The sequence below is a fragment of the Pogoniulus pusillus genome, chromosome 16 (genome assembly GCF_015220805.1).
Source record: "Pogoniulus pusillus isolate bPogPus1 chromosome 16, bPogPus1.pri, whole genome shotgun sequence".
NCBI lineage: Eukaryota > Metazoa > Chordata > Aves > Piciformes > Lybiidae > Pogoniulus > Pogoniulus pusillus.
Window position 1 is genome coordinate 19,815,887 of NC_087279.1, and position 16,476 is coordinate 19,832,362.

Consider the following 16,476-nt stretch of genomic DNA (forward strand, 5'->3'; position numbering starts at 1 on the left):
GCCCCCGCCTCGCCTCGGTGCCGGTGCAGCGGGACTGCAAGTCCCATCAAGCCGCAGGCGGGCGGCGCATCCAATAGTGTTCGGGGGGCGGTGCGGCCGGTCGCTGCCTTCGCCGCCACCCGGTGCCGCGGCGCAGAGAGCCCCGGAGCGGCCGCGCGGCGCCGGCCCCGCAGCCCGGCTCTGAGCCGCCCGCCCGGCCCGGCCCGCCCCGCCGCGCCCCGCCGCCCTCAATGAGGTTCTTCCGACTCACCTTCAAGTGCTTCGTGGATTGCTTCTGAGCGCCCCCCCCGCCACGGCCACGGAGCCGCCCCCGACCCGCCCCCGCTCCCCGGCCCCCCGCGATATGCCCCCCGTCCCCACCGACACGGCCGCCCCGCAGCCGCCCGCCGCCCCAGGACGAGACGCCGCCACCACCGCGCCCCCCGCGGGCTCCGGTAAGCGGCGGGAGCTGGGGAGGGCGAGATGAGATTGGGGGTGTTGAGGGAGGTCGGGGGAGCCCACGGCCACGCGCGACCGCGGCGCGCCCCCTCCCGCCGCCGCGAGGTGAGTCACCGCTCTGCATTGTGACGTCACGTGCCGGCCTGACATCTGACGTCACGCCCCCACGCGCGGAGAGGGGCTTGCGAGGGGGGAGGGCTTCCCCCCTTCTCCCCCTGCCCCCCTCCGTGCCTTCACGGATGCGCGTGACGGCAGCGAGCGCGTGTCCCCTCGCCCCGTGTCTCGGCAGCGGGACGCGGGGAGGCGGAGAGCACGGAGCCCCCCGCGGCGGGCGAGGAGCGGACAGTGACGGCCCTGCTGGTAGGACCCCCCGTTCCCCCGAAAGCGGCCGCCCCCGAGCGGGAGACATGGACCCGGCAGATGGATTTCATCATGTCCTGCGTGGGTTTCGCCGTGGGGCTGGGCAATGTCTGGCGCTTCCCCTACCTGTGCTACAAGAACGGCGGAGGTGAGCCCCGCGGCGGTCCCAGAGCGCGTGGCAGCACCCCACGGCGCGTGGGAGCGCCCCGCTTCTCACTCCGCGGTGTCAAGGGGGCCGCCCTACGGCGGGCCAGCCCACCCTGCATCTTCCTCTGGGGCAAGGGGCACCGTACTCGCGGGGCTCGTGGGACACCTCCCGGGCATCCAGTGTCCCCAGTGGGGCGGGGGTCCGTGGGGAGCCCCCAGACACCTGCCCGTCCTGACCTACATCGGCAGCGCGGCGAGGGGAGGGCGCAGAGCAGCCTTTGCCATTCGCTGTGCCCGGGCGGGCGGGCGCGGGGAGGGAAGGGGGGGTCCGGGGGGGCCCGGGGGGAGCGGCTGCGGCTGAACCGGCCCCGTGCGGGCCCCCTACCCGGTTCCAGGCGTTTTCCTCATCCCCTATCTGCTCATCGTCTTCGTGGGCGGCATCCCCGTCTTCTTCCTGGAGGTGGCCCTGGGACAGTTCATGAAGCAAGGGGGCATCGCTGCCTGGAACATCGCCCCCCTTTTCAAGGGTAACGCCGCGCCCTGCATGTGCCCTGCCTGCGCCCTGCCCGTGGCCCTTGTCACCCTGCACCCTGCCCAGGGGCCCCAGCACCCTGCCAGCGCTCTGCTTGGGGCACCAGCTGCCTGCAGCCTGCCAGAGCTGGCAGTGCCCTGCCCACACCCTGCCTGCTCCCGTGCACCTTGCCCATGTCCTATTGCTGCCCTGCACCCTGGCCAAGGGTGGCAGCTGCTGGCGCCCCTGCCCTGGCATGCCCCTAGGACTCCCTGCCTACGTGCTGCTGGGTGTTGCTGGCTTTCCTCAGGGCTGCTGGTATCCTGGAGGGTGCTGAATCCCCACCTTAGCACTGTCTTGCTGGTGTCCCTGTGCTGTGCTCCACTGGCTCCCCTATGGCCTGTGCCATGCTGTCGGGTGTCCCCACCCAGACCTATCTGGGGCTGCCAGCTCCCCCCTGTCCTGTCCTTATCAGTTCCATCTTGTCCTGTTCCCAGGAGGTGCACTCTGTCCTGCCCAGTTCCCTACATTCCCTCTAGCCCTCATTTGCCCTATTTAAGGCTCCCTACGTTTTCATCAGCACCCCATGTCCTGCCATATCCATGCCAGGACTCTGCATCCCACACCAGGCTGCTGGCTGTCACGTCCTGCCAGGCTGTTGGGTGCCCATGGATGCCTGTGGGCTCTGATCTCCCCATGCTGCAGGTCTGGGCTTGGCCTCCATGGTGATCGTCTTCTTCTGCAACTCCTATTACATCATGATCCTGGTGTGGGGGCTCTTCTACCTGGTGCACTCTCTGACGGACACCCTGCCCTGGGCCACCTGTGGCCATGCCTGGAACACTGAGCAGTGTGCCGAGCTCTTCCACCTGGAGCTCTGCCACAACAGCAGCACCAACACCAGTGCTGGTACTGGGACCTTCAATTTCAGCTGCACTGACCTCGCCAGCAAGCGCTCACCCGTCATTGAGTTTTGGGAGTGAGTGTAGGGTCCAAGGGGGTTTCACCTGGGGCTGGGTGGTCATGCCAGTGCTTGTAACAGCCCTGCTCTGCAGGAACAAGGTGCTGCGGCTCTCGGGGGACCTCAGCGAGCCAGGGGAGATGAACTGGCAGATGATCCTCTGCTTGGTTACCACCTGGGTCATCGTCTACTTCTGCATCTGGAAGGGCGTCAAGTCAACTGGGAAGGTGACACTAGCGGTGGGGGGGACATGCCTCAGGGCCACCAGCATGCAAGAACAGAACTGTGGCACACAGCACTGCCAACGCCTGCCCTTTTGTGCTGCAGCCCGCGGGAGTGCAAGACCCCATGTCCCACATCTATCTGGGAGGTGCCACCAGCTGCTGGGGACATCCCCAAGCTCTGGTCCTGCTGGGATACCATGGCATGTGATGAAGAACCCCAGCCTGAAGCCGTGTCTCACTGCCATCCACTCCTCTGCAGATTGTCTACTTCACGGCACTCTTCCCCTATGTGGTCCTCATCCTGCTGCTGGTCCACGGAGTGACACTGCCTGGAGCTCTGGGCGGCATTGTCTACTACCTGAAACCCGACTGGTCCAAACTGGCTGAGGCACAGGTGAGGATGGTGGGGAGAGCTGGGTGCTGGGCACCCCTCCCACACTCCCCTCACCCCCCTGACACCCTCTCTTGTGCCGCAGGTCTGGATTGATGCTGGCACCCAAATATTCTTCTCCTATGCCATCGGACTGGGCGCCCTGACTGCCCTGGGCAGCTACAACCGCTTCCATAACAACTGCTACAGGTAGGGCTGTGCTGGCTGTGTATCAGCTCTCCTCCCTGGTGTGTCCCCCAGCATGTCTCTTGGTGCGTCCCTTGGTGTCCCCTTGGTGTGTACCCCCTTGTCTCCACAGCACTCCCAACCCACTCTGCCTGCAGGGATGCCTACATCCTGGCTGTGATCAACAGCTCCACCAGCTTCTTTGCGGGCTTTGTTGTCTTCTCCGTGCTGGGCTTCATGGCCTCTGAGCAAGGTGTGGACATCTCCAAGGTGGCCGAGTCTGGTGAGTGCTGGGCAGTGGGTGCCCACTGGCTCTCTGTCTCCTGTGTCTCACTCTGCAGTGGAACTTCTGACCTTGCTCTCCCACAGGCCCTGGGCTGGCTTTCATCGCCTACCCCAAAGCTGTGACACTGATGCCCTTGTCTCCACTCTGGGCCACGCTCTTCTTCTTCATGCTCCTTGTGCTGGGGTTGGACAGCCAGGTACAATGGCAGGCAAGGGGACAGGGATGGTGGGGGAGGGGATAGCACATGCCCACTCAGCCCCATTCTCTGCTGCAGTTTGTCGGTGTCGAGGGTTTCATCACGGGCATCCTGGACCTGTTCCCCCAGCCGGGAGCTGGCTCGCTGCGCCGTGAGCTCACTGCTGCGGTCTGCTGCATTGTCTGCTGCCTCATTGACCTCTCCATGGTCACACAGGTGGGGGATGTGACAGGGTCACCAGCCAGCCGGCCCCATGCTGGTGCCCGTGCCTGACCCCGGGATGGCACTTCCTGCTGAGTCTCAGCATGGGGTGGGAGTTCCCTGGGACTGCTGCGTTCGTGGCAGTAAGGGGGGGGATGTAGTTGTGAAGATGCCTTTTGCCATGGGGGTGCTGTGGGAGTACAAGGTGTCCGTGGCATGCAGGGCATCCATGCCAGGTGCGGCACTGATGCTGGCAAGGCTGTGCCTGTGTAGAGGTGCCTATGCCAGAATGGAGCAACTGGGCAGAGCTCCGATGACGTGCACCACCATCCTGGCAGGGCGGCATGTACGTGTTCCAGCTCTTTGACAACTACTCAGCCAGTGGGATCACGCTGCTGTGGCAGGCTTTCTGGGAGTGCGTGGTCATTGCCTGGGTCTACGGTGAGGCCAGGGGGACACGAGGGGTCTCACAAGGGGACTTGGGTGCCCCACAGGGCTGGGCTGATGCCTTTCTCCCTGCAGGTGCTGACCGCTTCATGGATGATGTGGCCCGCATGATTGGCTACCGGCCCCTGCCCATCATGAAGTGGTGCTGGGCTGTGGTGACACCGATGGTCTGCATGGTGAGTGGGGACACGCGTGTGACGGCATCTGCTGGCGAGCGCCACTGTCCCGGCTCCGTGCCACAGGCTCCGTGCTCCCCCCGGTGGCTGCTTTTGGCATGGCAGCCGTGGGGTGACGCACATCAGGGACATGGGTGACACACACGTTTGGACTGTGGGGTGATACGCATGGAGTGTCTGGGGCTCCTAGCCCCCTATCCTCCAGGACCCCACCCTCCTCTTTCCACTCAGGGCATCTTTGTGTTCCACGTGGTGAACTACAAGCCGCTGACGTACAACAAGACATATGTGTACCCATGGTGGGGGGATGCCATCGGCTGGGTCCTGGCACTCTCCTCCATGCTCTGCATCCCCTGCACCGTCCTCTACAAGCTCCTGCGCTGCAAAGGCTCCCTGCGCGAGGTGAGGGCAGTGCTTTTGGCCTCTGTCCCCAACCCAGCTCAGCCTTTCTTGCCCCTGTCCCACTCTCAGTCCTGTCCCCAGCTCAGGCCTATTTCCATCCCCATTGAAATCCCAGTGCCGTCCACATTGCCATCTCAGTCCCATCTCCAGGCAAATGCTATCCTTGCCCATATCCCTGTCTCATTCCTGTACAATTCCCATCCCTGTCCCTATCTCCACACCTGATTCATTCCCAAACTCACCTGAATCCTGTCTTGGCTTACATCAGTCTCAGTCCCATCCCCATTCTAGTCCTGTCTCTACCCCTGTCTCTGTCACTCTCCCAACCAAATCCTGTTCTGTCTCCTTATCAGTCTCAATCCTATCCCCATCTCCTCCCTGTCCCCATGCAATCTCTGTTTTTCTCTCAATCCTATTTAAATCCTTACCCCATCATAGTTTCATCCCCATCCAAAACCCATTCCTAACCCTGTAGCTTTCTCACTCCTAATCTCACCCAGATGCCATCCTTGCTGCCATCACTGTCTTAAGATCACCACCGTCTCTGTCTCATCCCCATCCTCATGCTCTCTCTCTTCCTTGACTCAATCCCTTCCCCATCCCAGTCTCACGTCTATCCTCATCCAAAGCCCACACTTATCCCTACCTCAGTCCCATCCCAGTGCGCAGGGGACATGCACCATGCCAGATCCAGGCAGTCCCCAGTGCTGCCACCCCTGGGTGCTGACAATAGGGTCCCCACAGCGCTGGCAGCTCCTGACCACTCCAATCTGGGGCCACCATCACCTGGAGTACCTGACACCCGAGGCAGAAGCCAAGCTGCTGGCCCCGGAACCCCGCAAGGAGAAGGCGACACTCTTCGAGACTGTGATCTGAGTGTGGGGAGGGTCGCGCCGCTCCCGCCTGCCATAGCAATAATGCCAGCACTGCCTCCCACCCGTGCTGCCCTGTGCCCCCTGCGCTGCCCTGGCCCCACACTGGCCTCACCACAGAAGGGGTGCATGACAGCGAGGTGGAGGGTCGCTGGGGGCTGCGAGGCCGGGGCAGCTGCAGGGAGCAGAAGGGTTCTCCAGCACGGGGGAGCACGGGGGTCCGGCAGGGAGGCTGCGGGTCAGGGGATCCAGTGAGACAACCCTTCTCCAGCCCCCACCTGCAGCCCTCACAGCCCCCCACTCACTAACTGCTTCCTGTAGCGTTTGTCTGGTGTAACCCCGACCGCCCCAACATCTGGCAATAAACTGGGAGACCCTGGCAGCCCTGGCACTGAAGGCAAGGGGAGGCGGGCACCATTGGTGGGCTACATGTGGGCTGATACCTGCCTGTCAGGGACACAACTCAGGGATTCAGGGACACCTGGGTTCTTCTCCTGGAGTGATTCAGTGGGGAACAGACTGCCAGAGCAGTGGGTTCTCCCTCTTCCTCCACTGCAGGATGTGGGTGCCCATGGGCTGTATGAAAACTGTAGTTCCCCTGTGGGACTGGGGCACCCCATGCAGCCAGGGCTGGCCCTGAGTCTCAGCCCTGCAGCTGCCTCAAAGGGCAGATTTCAGCCCAGAGGCTTTGGAGGTCTTGGCTATGCACAGCCCAGAGCAAGAGCTGAAGGGCTTAGGTCAGGATCCCACTTTACCCTGCTGGGAACTGCTTATGTTGACTTAGGGTCTTTCTACTGTGCTGTGCCGCAGGGCTGTGGAGTCCTGCAGGGATGAGGGGATGAGGCAGACCCTCTGAGCTGCCAGAGCCTGGTGCCAGTGTGATGCAAGCCAGAGTGTGCCCTGTACCCAGCACTGGCAGCTTCTGAGGAGGCCAACTCCAGCCTGTGCCATGGAGACCTGCATGGTGCCTTGAGGGAGCCCCTGGCATGGTGTGCTTGGAGTGGGTGTGAGTCGTCCTTATGACCTGGCTGAGCATCAGTGTCCCACCATGCCCAGGACTAGCATTCAGCACCCTCCAGCAGTGCCATGGTGGCCCCAGGTAGTCTGTAGCTGTCTGCTGCTCGGGGAACAAGGGGACAGAAGTACCACCAACCTCTCCTGGCCATGCTTGGGCATGAGATTTGGATAGTGGTGCCATGCCAGGGCAGTCATATCCTGCATCCAGCCAGCACCAGGGTGCCAGAGGAGTTTGTCTGGGGACACCATCTTACCCCACCAAGATACCCTTTCACCTCTCCAGGGTGATGTGGCACTTCCTGCCCCACCGGCAACACACACTGTAATTACCACGGGCAGGGCAGAAGCATCAGAGATAATTGGGGGTGACTCGTTAGTACTGGGGCGCCATGTGCCTTGGGTGTGGCAAGACATTCCAGAAGAGCTGGTCTGCAGGGCCAGTTGGCATCCTGGTGTGCTGGCTACTGTGCAGGGCCTGGCTGACTCCTCACCACTGGAGCAAGGCTGGGGCTGGGTGTGGGGTTGAGCGCCGTCATCGCCTCCACTCCATGCTGTAGCACACCCTGGCCCCACCACCCCCATAAAAGGCACAGCGGTGGCAGGGCGCTAACGGCACGGACGGTGAGAGTGCAGGGACCGGAGAGAACTGGACAAGGGAGAGGCAGAGAACGAGGGATAAGGAGGTACTGGGAGGCCCCTGTGCTGGCCATGCTTTTGCCATGGGTTTTCCATAGCACGCAAAGGACACCAGATGTGCCCTCGCAGGGGCAGGTGCCCACCCAACCATGAACCGGATCACAGTGTATGAGCGTGCCGATTTTGAGGGGCTGAGCCGGGAGTTCACTTGCGATGTGCCTGACCTGCACGAGTTGGATTTTGGGAACTGCATTGCCTCCCTGAAGGTGGTAGGGCAGCCTTGGATTGCCTACACAGACCCCAAGTACGAGGGGGAGCTACACGTCTTTGAGGAGGGCGAGTATCCCTCTGTGGAGCGGCCAAACAGCTTCTCAGCACTGCGTCTTGTGCACCATGACCTAGGGGACCCTCAGATCATCCTCTACGAGAAACCCAACTTCCAAGGTGCCTGCAAAGTGGTGACAGAGGAGACCAACTTGGCATACGGATACTTCAATGACCGGGTGGCCTCCCATGTGGTGCAGCGAGGCGTCTGGCTGCTCTACCAGCACCCTGGCCGGGGTGGTTGGCACTGCCTGGCATGGCCTGGTGAGCGTCTCGCTGACTACGGACCTGAGCTGAACTTCCAGTCTCGGTTGTCTCATCTGCGCCCACTGCAGCCAGGGCAGCCCCTGGTGTCTGCGCGCCTCCTCTGGGAGCAGAAGCGGGTGGAGGCAGAGCGGGAGGTACTGGTGGATGAGATCGAGGGGGTGAACGAGACAGAATCGGAGCAGGTCCTGGCGGCCAGCAGCAGCCGGGAGTACAGCACCACGCTTTGGCAGAGCTTCCATTTCAGCAATGCCACCAGCCTCAAAGCTGGGCTTTCCTTCACACTGGCTGTGGAAGCCTCCAATGTCTTCACAGTGCAGAAAGGACGCAGCGAATCCAACACCCGCCGGCAACGCGTGGAGGTGCAGCTGCCGGCTAAAATTCCCCCGCGCACGGCACTCAGCATCCACGTCTTGCGGAAGGAAGTGACAGTCTCCGTCCCGGTCCTGCTCACCATCACACAGAACGAAGCTGTCAGCACGGAGATGGGCGAGTACCGCAGCGTCTCCGGTACCAACATCAGTGCCCGATACAGCTTGAAACCTCTTCCGGCTTCAGGAAGAGAGCAGACAGACACTGTGGGGACAGCTCTTGGCAAGGGGATGGAGCTATAGCAATGTCTTTTCAGTGGTGTGGGACCCACAGGGTCACCAGTGCTGCGTGCCAGATGTACCCGTGGAGGAGCCAGCACTCGACCTAATGGTGCTTCCTACTGCCAGGTGTTGCCAATAAACCACATTCCCAAATGCTTGGGTCTGTTGCTGCTGGAGCCAGAGCGGGAGTGACCTGGGGGAGCTGGGAGACACCGGGATGTGGTGAACACGGGGCTTGGAGGAACCGTGGGGATAGCCGGGTGAGCCGGGAATACCAGGCTGGGAGAATCAGAATAGCAGGCGGGGGGGGACAGGGGGGGCAGGGGAGGAATTGGAGGGATAGCAGGCCGAAGGAGCAAGGCAACACTGGACTCAAGATATATCAGACTGACAGCGCCGGAAGACACTGGGCTGAACGGAACGACAGGCATGAGGTGAGGAAGACAGTGGGCTGGGGCAGCTGGAAAGACAGAGCGGGTAGGGAAGTGAGGGAACACCAGAATGGGGCTGAAGAAAAGGAAACCAGGCAACGAGAACCGAGGAACACTGAGCTGACTCGGTTCTGAACACACCAGGCTGGGGAAACTAGACATTGGAGTGAGGGTACAGCGGGCTGGGGGAGCAGGGGACGGAGGCAGCTGAGTAGGACGCCAGTTTGGAGTAGCCGGGAGATGCCGGACCAAGCCTGGCCCCTAAAACAGTGGGCTTCGACAGCCTCTGCAACCGCCTGGGACGGTCCTCGGGGTTGCCCAGAGGTGCGCAGGGACACGGCAAGGCGAGACCGCCGTTGTCAAACGGAGCGGGTTCCGGCGGCCGGGCGAGGGCAAAGGTGGGGCGGGCGATGGGCGCCCGGAGGGGCGAGGCCTGGAGCAGGCAGCGAACCCGCCCCGGGCCCACCCCCGGCCGCGCCCCCCACGTGGCTCCAGTCCCCGTCGGTCTCTTTAAATGATGCAACCGACCGCAGGCTTGGCCCTGCCCCCTGAGCGTCTATTGGCGGAGCCGACTCCGAGCTCCCCATTCCATTGGACCAGAAGGGTCGTTCTCACTGCCGATTGGCTCGACCCGTGACGGAAGCACGGCTTCACAGCTCCGATTGGTCGGGCACAGTCCCGGCCCCCCGGCGGGCGGTGGCGGTGGCGGCGGCGGCAGAAGCAGCATGGCGGCGGCGGCGGCGGGGACTATGGCGGCGGAAGCAGAGGAGGCGCTGAGGCTCTTCACCAGTATTGGTCTCAGCGAGGCCAAAGCACGGGAGACGCTGCGCAACGGGGCGCTCAGCGCACAGCTCCGCCAGGCTGTGCTACAGGTGCGCCCGCCACCGGCCCCACTCCGATCTCCCCTCCCGTCCCTCAGTTACCCGGTCCCCGGTTCGGCGGCGTAACTCCCCGGGGTCCTGCCCCTTCTCCGGGACCCGATCCCTTAACACCACCTCCTCTCGGCCCCGCCAAGCAGCCTCAAACATTGGCGGTCCCTCCCCACACCGTGCGCCTCCCTGGGGCTGCCGGTTCGCCGGGGCTCAGCCCTGGGCCAACTCTGACACTTCCCCGGGGCGGCGGCAGGCTCGGAGCACGCTGGGCCCGGCACTGGACAAAGCCACCGGGACACTGCTGTACAACGCAGCTGCTCGCCTCAGGGATCCGAAGCACCTCAATTTCCTTGTCGGCTACATCGCCCGTCGGGAGATCCTCACTGACCTGCAGCTCAGTGGTACTGTACGGTCCCGGTATTCTCCCCGGCCCCAGCAGGGAGTGGGGCCCCGCTCCTCACTTCTGCTCTGTCCCCAGCCGCGCTGGAGTACGTCAAGAGCCACCCTCTGGAGCCCTTGGACGCAGCAGACTTCGAGCAGGCCTGTGGTGTTGGGGTGTGCGTCACTCCCGAACAGATTGAGGAGGCGGTGAGTGGGGTCGCTGGACGGAATGAGCTGGCAGCCCCTGGTGGCACCCTGCCTGCCTGCCTGGCTCACCCCCATGCTCCTGTTCTGTTCCCCCAGGTGGAGGCTGTGATCAGCAAGCACCGAGCAGAACTGCTAGCGGAGCGCTACCACTTCAACATGGGGCTGCTGATGGGTGAGTGTGGGGCATCGGAGCAGCCTCTGCCTGGGGCTCTCCCTCGGCATCCTGCAAGCTGGCCTTCTGCCATGGGCTGCATGGGCTGCCCTAGCTCCAGCTGCTGTGTTGCTGTGCTGCAGACCACCCAATACAAGGGAGATGTTTTGCGTTTTGTCATGTCTGAACCATGGGCAGGGCTGTGGGTGACAGCCACCTGTGGTGCCCTGTGCCAGAGATGGCTCTGGGACAAGGGCTGCCTCCAGCTGCTGATCACAGTGCGTTGCATCAGCACTCCCATTTGAAGCACCCTGGGCTGGGCTTTGCCCCTTGCCCATAGGGTCTTTTGTCCACAGGAGAGGCACGGAGCCGGCTGCAGTGGGCGGATGGGAAGACCATCAAGAATGAGGTGGACCTGCAGGTGCGTGAGAGGGCAGCAGGTTGAGTGCTATTTGGGGTGATATTCCTTGTTGGTGCCATGCTTTGTGTGGGAGCTGCTGGCCTGTCCCATGGGAGGGCCTGACACTGGGGACAGCCTGTTCTGGGCAGATGCAGGCAGGGAGAGTGGGGTAACAGCTGGACTGGGCCACCTCCCAAGGCCTGGGGCACTGTGAGCTTTTCCTACTCCTGTGTCTCTTTTCTCCAGGTGCTGCATTTGCTGGGGCCAAAGACAGAAGCTGACCTGGAAAAGAAACCAAAGGTGAGGCTGGGAACTGGAATGATGTTTCACTGCTGAGACCCTAGGCAGGATCCCAAACAGCTGCTCTGGGCCCAGCTGCCATCATAAGCATGGGTCTGAGGAAACACTAGGGGCAGCCGACTAGGCCAGGAGGGGAAGGTATGTACCAGGGCTGGGCACTCAGGACTCTACGCTGGTCCCTGCAGGCTGCAAAGGCCCGTCTGATCCCAGCAGAGAGGCAGAAGGTGGCCGTGGTGGAGAACGGTGAGAGACTCTTCTTCTGCAGACAGCTTCCTCAGCCCTTCAGTCCCTGGCTGGGATCTGCCTCTGAGCTGGGCCCTGGGAACTGCAGTCAGGCCCCTGCTCAGCCCTGTCTCTCCCTACAGGCGAAGTGGGCACAGAGACACGGTCACTGCTGGAGCAGCTGCGGGGAGAAGCCCTCAAGTTCCACAAGCCAGGTTAATGCAAGGAGCCACTGCTGTGTTCAGGACTGCTCCACTGACTCTGTGCCTGGCCATGGCTCTTCATGCTGTTAGGCACTGGGTTGGCCACACGTCCTTCCCCACCAGCTGCTGGCCTTGGTTCAGTTTGGGCAGTGCTGCAGCCCTGAGCATTCTCTGCCCACAGGTGAGAACTACAAGACGGAGGGCTATGTGGTGACACCCAACACCATGGCTCTACTGAAGCAGCACCTGGCAATCACAGGTGGGCAGGTGAGGCCACGTCCCCCCAGATCAGCAGTTCTCTGTGAGGGTGGCACTGCTGCACCAGGCTCCATCTGAGTGGGTGAGGTGGCTGGGGACACAGACACAGCTCACCTGGGGCCTGGCCAGAGGTAGTACCCATGTGGCACAGGGGGCATTGGAGATTTGTGTCAGTGCACCTGCTGTAAAGGAGTGGGAGAGTCTCCTGCAGAAGGACAATAAGGGCAATGATGTCCCTTTTGCCCCCTGGAGGTGCGGACACGGTTCCCTCCTGAGCCCAATGGAATCCTGCACATTGGCCATGCCAAGGCCATCAACTTCAACTTTGGCTATGCCAAGGTGAGCCCTGCTGGCACCTTCCTCTGCCCCTGCCTCTCCATGCTGCTTGGCCACTGGTCTGGCCCTGCAGTCCTTCAGAGTGTAGCTGCTCACTTTACTCCCATCTGCAGGCCAACGGTGGTGTGTGCTTCCTGCGCTATGACGATACCAACCCTGAGAAGGAGGAGGAGAAGTACTTCACAGCCATCCGGGAGATGGTGGAGTGGCTGGGTACAGTTTGAGCTAGGCAGGGCAGGAGCAGGCCAGGCACTGCTGGGGACATCCCCACATGCACATCCTGCTGCTGGGCTCTGGAGGTGTCTCCAACCTACTCCATTTCCCTTGTTCATGCAGGCTACCAACCCTATGCCGTGACCCATGCATCAGATTACTTTGACCAGCTCTACACCTGGGCCCTGGAGCTCATCCGCAGGTGCGTGTGCCGGGGCAGTGTGGATGTGCTGGGTTGGTGCAGATGTCCTTCGTCATGGCTGGGTCCCCCTCCTGCCCAGTGGATGGGCTGCTTGTGTCTGCTGACAGCATTTCCCCTCTGCAGGGGCCAGGCATATGTCTGCCATCAGAAAGTTGAGGAGATCAAAGGCCACAACCCACCACCCTCTCCGTGGCGGGACCGGCCTGTGGAGGAGTCACTCCTGCTCTTTGAGGTACTCCTGCCTGGGGGCAGGCACTGCATGACCATGGGGTCCAGGTTCATGGCTCAGCCAACACTTTCCCCCTACTCCTCAGGACATGCGGAAGGGCAAGTTTGGGGAGGGGGAGGCCACGCTGCGGATGAAGCTTGTGATGGAGGATGGGAAGATGGACCCTGTTGCCTACCGTGTCAAGTTCACTCCACACCACCGCACTGGGGACAAGTGGTAGGGAGGGCACATGCAGTGTCCTGGCATGTGTAGAGCAGGCAGCTGTTGGGCTGTGTGCTGAGCTGACTCTAAGCTTTGCAGGTGCATCTACCCCACGTATGACTACACACACTGTCTCTGTGACTCCATTGAGCACATCACACACTCCCTTTGCACCAAGGAGTTCCAGGCCAGGTGAGCAGGACGTGAGCCAGGACCTGACAGGGCAGCTCTTGTGGAGAGCAGCCGACTGTGCCCCAGGGACCGCTGAAATGCAGAGGGACAGTGTGTCTGTGGGGCTGGGGGCAGGCACAAGGCTGAGCCAGGCTGTGTCTGCACTTCCTCTGCAGGCGCTCCTCCTACTTCTGGCTGTGCAATGCGCTGGATGTGTACTGCCCTGTGCAGTGGGAGTATGGGCGCCTGAACCTGCTCTACACCGTGGTCTCCAAAAGGAAGATCATCCGGCTGGTAGAGACAGGTGCTGTGAGGTAGGAGCAGGGCCAGCAGCCAGGGTGGGTCTTGCCCGGGGCGTGCCTGACTGTCAGGCTGATGTTTCCTTAGGGACTGGGATGACCCCCGGCTCTTCACGCTGACAGCCCTGCGCCGGCGAGGCTTTCCTCCCGAGGCTATCAACAACTTCTGTGCTCGGGTAGGTGCCAGGGGCAGGATGGGATGGGGCAGGTGGATGCATCCCTTGGCCAGTGTGATGACACAAGCTGTCCCACAGGTTGGTGTGACAGTGGCCCAGGCAACAATGGAGCCACATCTGCTGGAGGCCTGCGCACGGGAGGTCCTGAATGAGCAGGCCCCTCGTGCCATGGCTGTTCTGGAGCCTCTCAAGGTCACCATCACCAACTTCCCTTCCCCAAAGGTGAGACTGCTGTGGGCTGGGGTGGGAGCAGAGTTGCCCGAGGTCAACATTCACCCTCTTCTTCTCCCTAGGCACTCGAGGTCCTTGTACCCAACTTTCCAGCTGATGAGAGCCGGGGTTTTCACAAAGTGCCCTTCCAGTCCACTGTCTACATTGAGGAGACAGACTTCAGGGAGGTAAGCTGGACCTACCATGCTGTACTGCCCTTGCTTTTGGGAGCTGCAGCTCAGGCAGTGGAAGTCTGGCAGTGGGAGTCTGGTGCTGCTGCATGGAGTACAGACAGGTGCCAGGCACCCAGCTGCAACTCCCAAACATGGACATTTCTCTGATGGGCACTAGAGAAATGTCCACTGCCCTCAGCCTGGCCAGGATATGTCCAATCAATGGTGCCCACACCTGGTTTGTGTGCTGGGGAATGTCCAGCAGCAGTGTAGGCGTTCAGATAGTCCTGGGTACACAGTCCCTGACATGGCAGGAGTGTGTGGGGAGATGCAGTTGTGGGGACAGATAGGTGCTGGAGTGAGGACCACTTGCCCATACTGAGACCCTTCATGCGGCCATGAACTCTCTCCCAGGAGGCAGACAAGGGCTACAAGCGCCTGGCCCCAGGACAGCCAGTGGGGCTGCGCCATGCTGGCTATGTCATCGCTGTCCAGAACATCATCAAGGTGGGTGGCTCTGAGCACTGGTGACATGAGGTTGAGCAGTGGGATGTCAAGACATGGATGTGTTCCGCCATGGAAGGGCAGCAGTTGTCATCTTGGGCCACGTGCTGTGAGCACAATGTGACCATAGGCTGCCTGTGCAGCAGTTCCCTGCCAGCCCTGTCCCTTTCAAAGCAGGGAGCGAGGTGCCCCTGAGCTGAGGGGCTGGCAGTTTGGCCCCAGTGCTGCTCTGTGGGTTGGGACTTGCGCCTGACTGCTGCCTGATGGCTCAGCTGTCTTGTCCTGCCCAGGATGCTAGTGGGCGTGTAATCGAGCTGGAGGTGGTCTGCGCCAAGTCAGATATGGCAGAGAAGCCCAAAGCCTTCATCCACTGGGTATCGGAGCCACTGGTGTGTGAAGTGCGGCTCTACGAGCGGCTGTGAGTACCTGGCTGCCTGCAGAAGCGCAAGTGCAAGCTCAGCAGTGCTCTGCTGGGGTCTGCCCGGATGCTTGGTGTGAGCTACTGCTCGGTAGCTGCTACAGGGCATCCTGTCCCTTCAGCCATTAACTTTGGGATGAAACTCTGTCTTACGGCAGGTTTTTGCACAAAAATCCTGAGGACCCATCGGAGGTGCCTGGTGGCTTTCTGAGTGACCTCAACCCTGTGAGTAGGGGTAGGAGCTGGGGTTATGGGCCTGGGGGGAGATGGTGACCTCCTGCACCCACACCCAAGGCATCCACTTCCATGTGAAATTCCACTCTGCCCTGGGTAGGACCCTGCCGTCTTCTGGTGGGCACTGCATCTGTAGAGGTGGCAGAGGGGCTAGGGGAGCCATCTGAGCTGCTTTCCTTGCCAGGACTCTCTGCGTGTGGTCCACAATGCTCTGGTCGACAGCTCTGTTCTCTCTGCCCGGCCCTTTGACAAGTTCCAGTTTGAACGGCTGGGCTATTTCTCCGTGGATCCTGACAGCGAGGAGGGGAAGGTGAGCCCTGAGCAGGTGCTGGGGAGGGCGCTCCTTGCTTGCTGTGGGGCTCGGTGCTGACCCTCTGCCTCTCCCCAGATGGTGTTCAACCGCACAGTGACATTGAAGGAGGACCCAGGCAAGGCCTGATGGACCCAGAGACCTGCCGTGGTGCTGCTTCCCTAGAGGTCTCTGCATACCTCCTATGCCTTGGTGCAGCCCCCTGGGGCACCCCCCAGCACCGCCTCAATAAACAGAGCATCTCAGCCCTGTCCCTGCGCTGTCCCTGCTCCTGTCCCTATGCTCAGCCTGGGGTGCAAGAAGTGGCGCTCTCTGGGTGCTGGGGGCCTGCTCCTGCAGTTGATGCGGGAGCTGAAGCTGCCCCCACTCGAGACCTTGGGGCCGGACGGGTGAGGTTGAGAGTGCCGGCGTGGGATGGAGGACGGTCTCCAGGTCCTGCCGTGGGCTATGGTGGGTGCGGACAGGGGAGGGTGTGCACATTGTGTACAAACACCGCCGGAGCGCCGGCCCCCCTTAAGGTGGACTCGAGTAGAGTGGCTTCTGCCCGGTCACGGCATGGGGCCAGGGGTGAACCCCCACGGAACCGGCGGCGCTCCCGTGGCCTAAGCCTCGTGACAGCGATTCCAGTCCTGCCGTGGGTGCGGGTAGGCTCTGCCTGGCGTCACGGGCCACCTTAAGATACAGAGGGGACGGAGAGGCCGCGCCGAGCACATGGGCACGTTAAAGCAGCCCGGCTCGGCCCCGCTGTGCGGGAGCACGCTTCG

General features: G+C 62.0%; 3 protein-coding genes across 4 annotated transcripts; all 3 read left to right on the top strand.

The window, feature by feature from the left end:
- The first annotated feature begins 184 nt into the window (after positions 1 to 184).
- On the top strand, positions 185 to 6,159 carry SLC6A8 (solute carrier family 6 member 8). Of its 2 annotated transcripts, none has more exons than XM_064156918.1 (14): positions 185 to 434; positions 803 to 946; positions 1,341 to 1,472; positions 2,162 to 2,435; positions 2,512 to 2,644; positions 2,901 to 3,035; positions 3,118 to 3,221; positions 3,356 to 3,480; positions 3,567 to 3,679; positions 3,758 to 3,895; positions 4,219 to 4,321; positions 4,403 to 4,503; positions 4,735 to 4,905; positions 5,650 to 6,159. In XM_064156918.1, the coding sequence occupies exons 1-14, from the start codon at positions 344 to 346 to the stop codon at positions 5,779 to 5,781; spliced, it is 1,896 nt and encodes a 631-aa protein (XP_064012988.1). In that variant the 5' UTR covers positions 185 to 343; the 3' UTR covers positions 5,782 to 6,159. The 2 variants fall into 2 exon arrangements, with proteins under 2 accessions (XP_064012988.1, XP_064012989.1); XM_064156919.1 differs by having other exon boundaries at positions 193 to 434; positions 728 to 946.
- Positions 6,160 to 7,579: 1,420 nt separating this feature from the next.
- LOC135182176 (epidermal differentiation-specific protein-like) lies at positions 7,580 to 8,632 on the top strand. The gene has a single exon (XM_064156025.1). The coding sequence runs from the start codon at positions 7,580 to 7,582 to the stop codon at positions 8,630 to 8,632; it is 1,053 nt and encodes a 350-aa protein (XP_064012095.1).
- A 1,122-nt stretch (positions 8,633 to 9,754) lies between these two features.
- Positions 9,755 to 15,965, top strand: QARS1 (glutaminyl-tRNA synthetase 1). Its single transcript, XM_064156917.1, has 24 exons — positions 9,755 to 9,914; positions 10,168 to 10,315; positions 10,393 to 10,502; positions 10,599 to 10,674; positions 11,010 to 11,074; positions 11,300 to 11,353; positions 11,539 to 11,596; positions 11,719 to 11,790; positions 11,960 to 12,045; positions 12,289 to 12,375; positions 12,486 to 12,585; positions 12,709 to 12,787; positions 12,911 to 13,019; positions 13,102 to 13,232; positions 13,317 to 13,409; positions 13,565 to 13,702; positions 13,776 to 13,863; positions 13,942 to 14,085; positions 14,157 to 14,261; positions 14,661 to 14,753; positions 15,041 to 15,168; positions 15,327 to 15,393; positions 15,587 to 15,712; positions 15,791 to 15,965. Exons 1-24 carry the CDS (start codon positions 9,768 to 9,770, stop codon positions 15,839 to 15,841), a joined length of 2,355 nt encoding a protein of 784 aa, XP_064012987.1. The 5' UTR covers positions 9,755 to 9,767; the 3' UTR covers positions 15,842 to 15,965.
- The last annotated feature ends 511 nt before the right edge of the window (positions 15,966 to 16,476 follow it).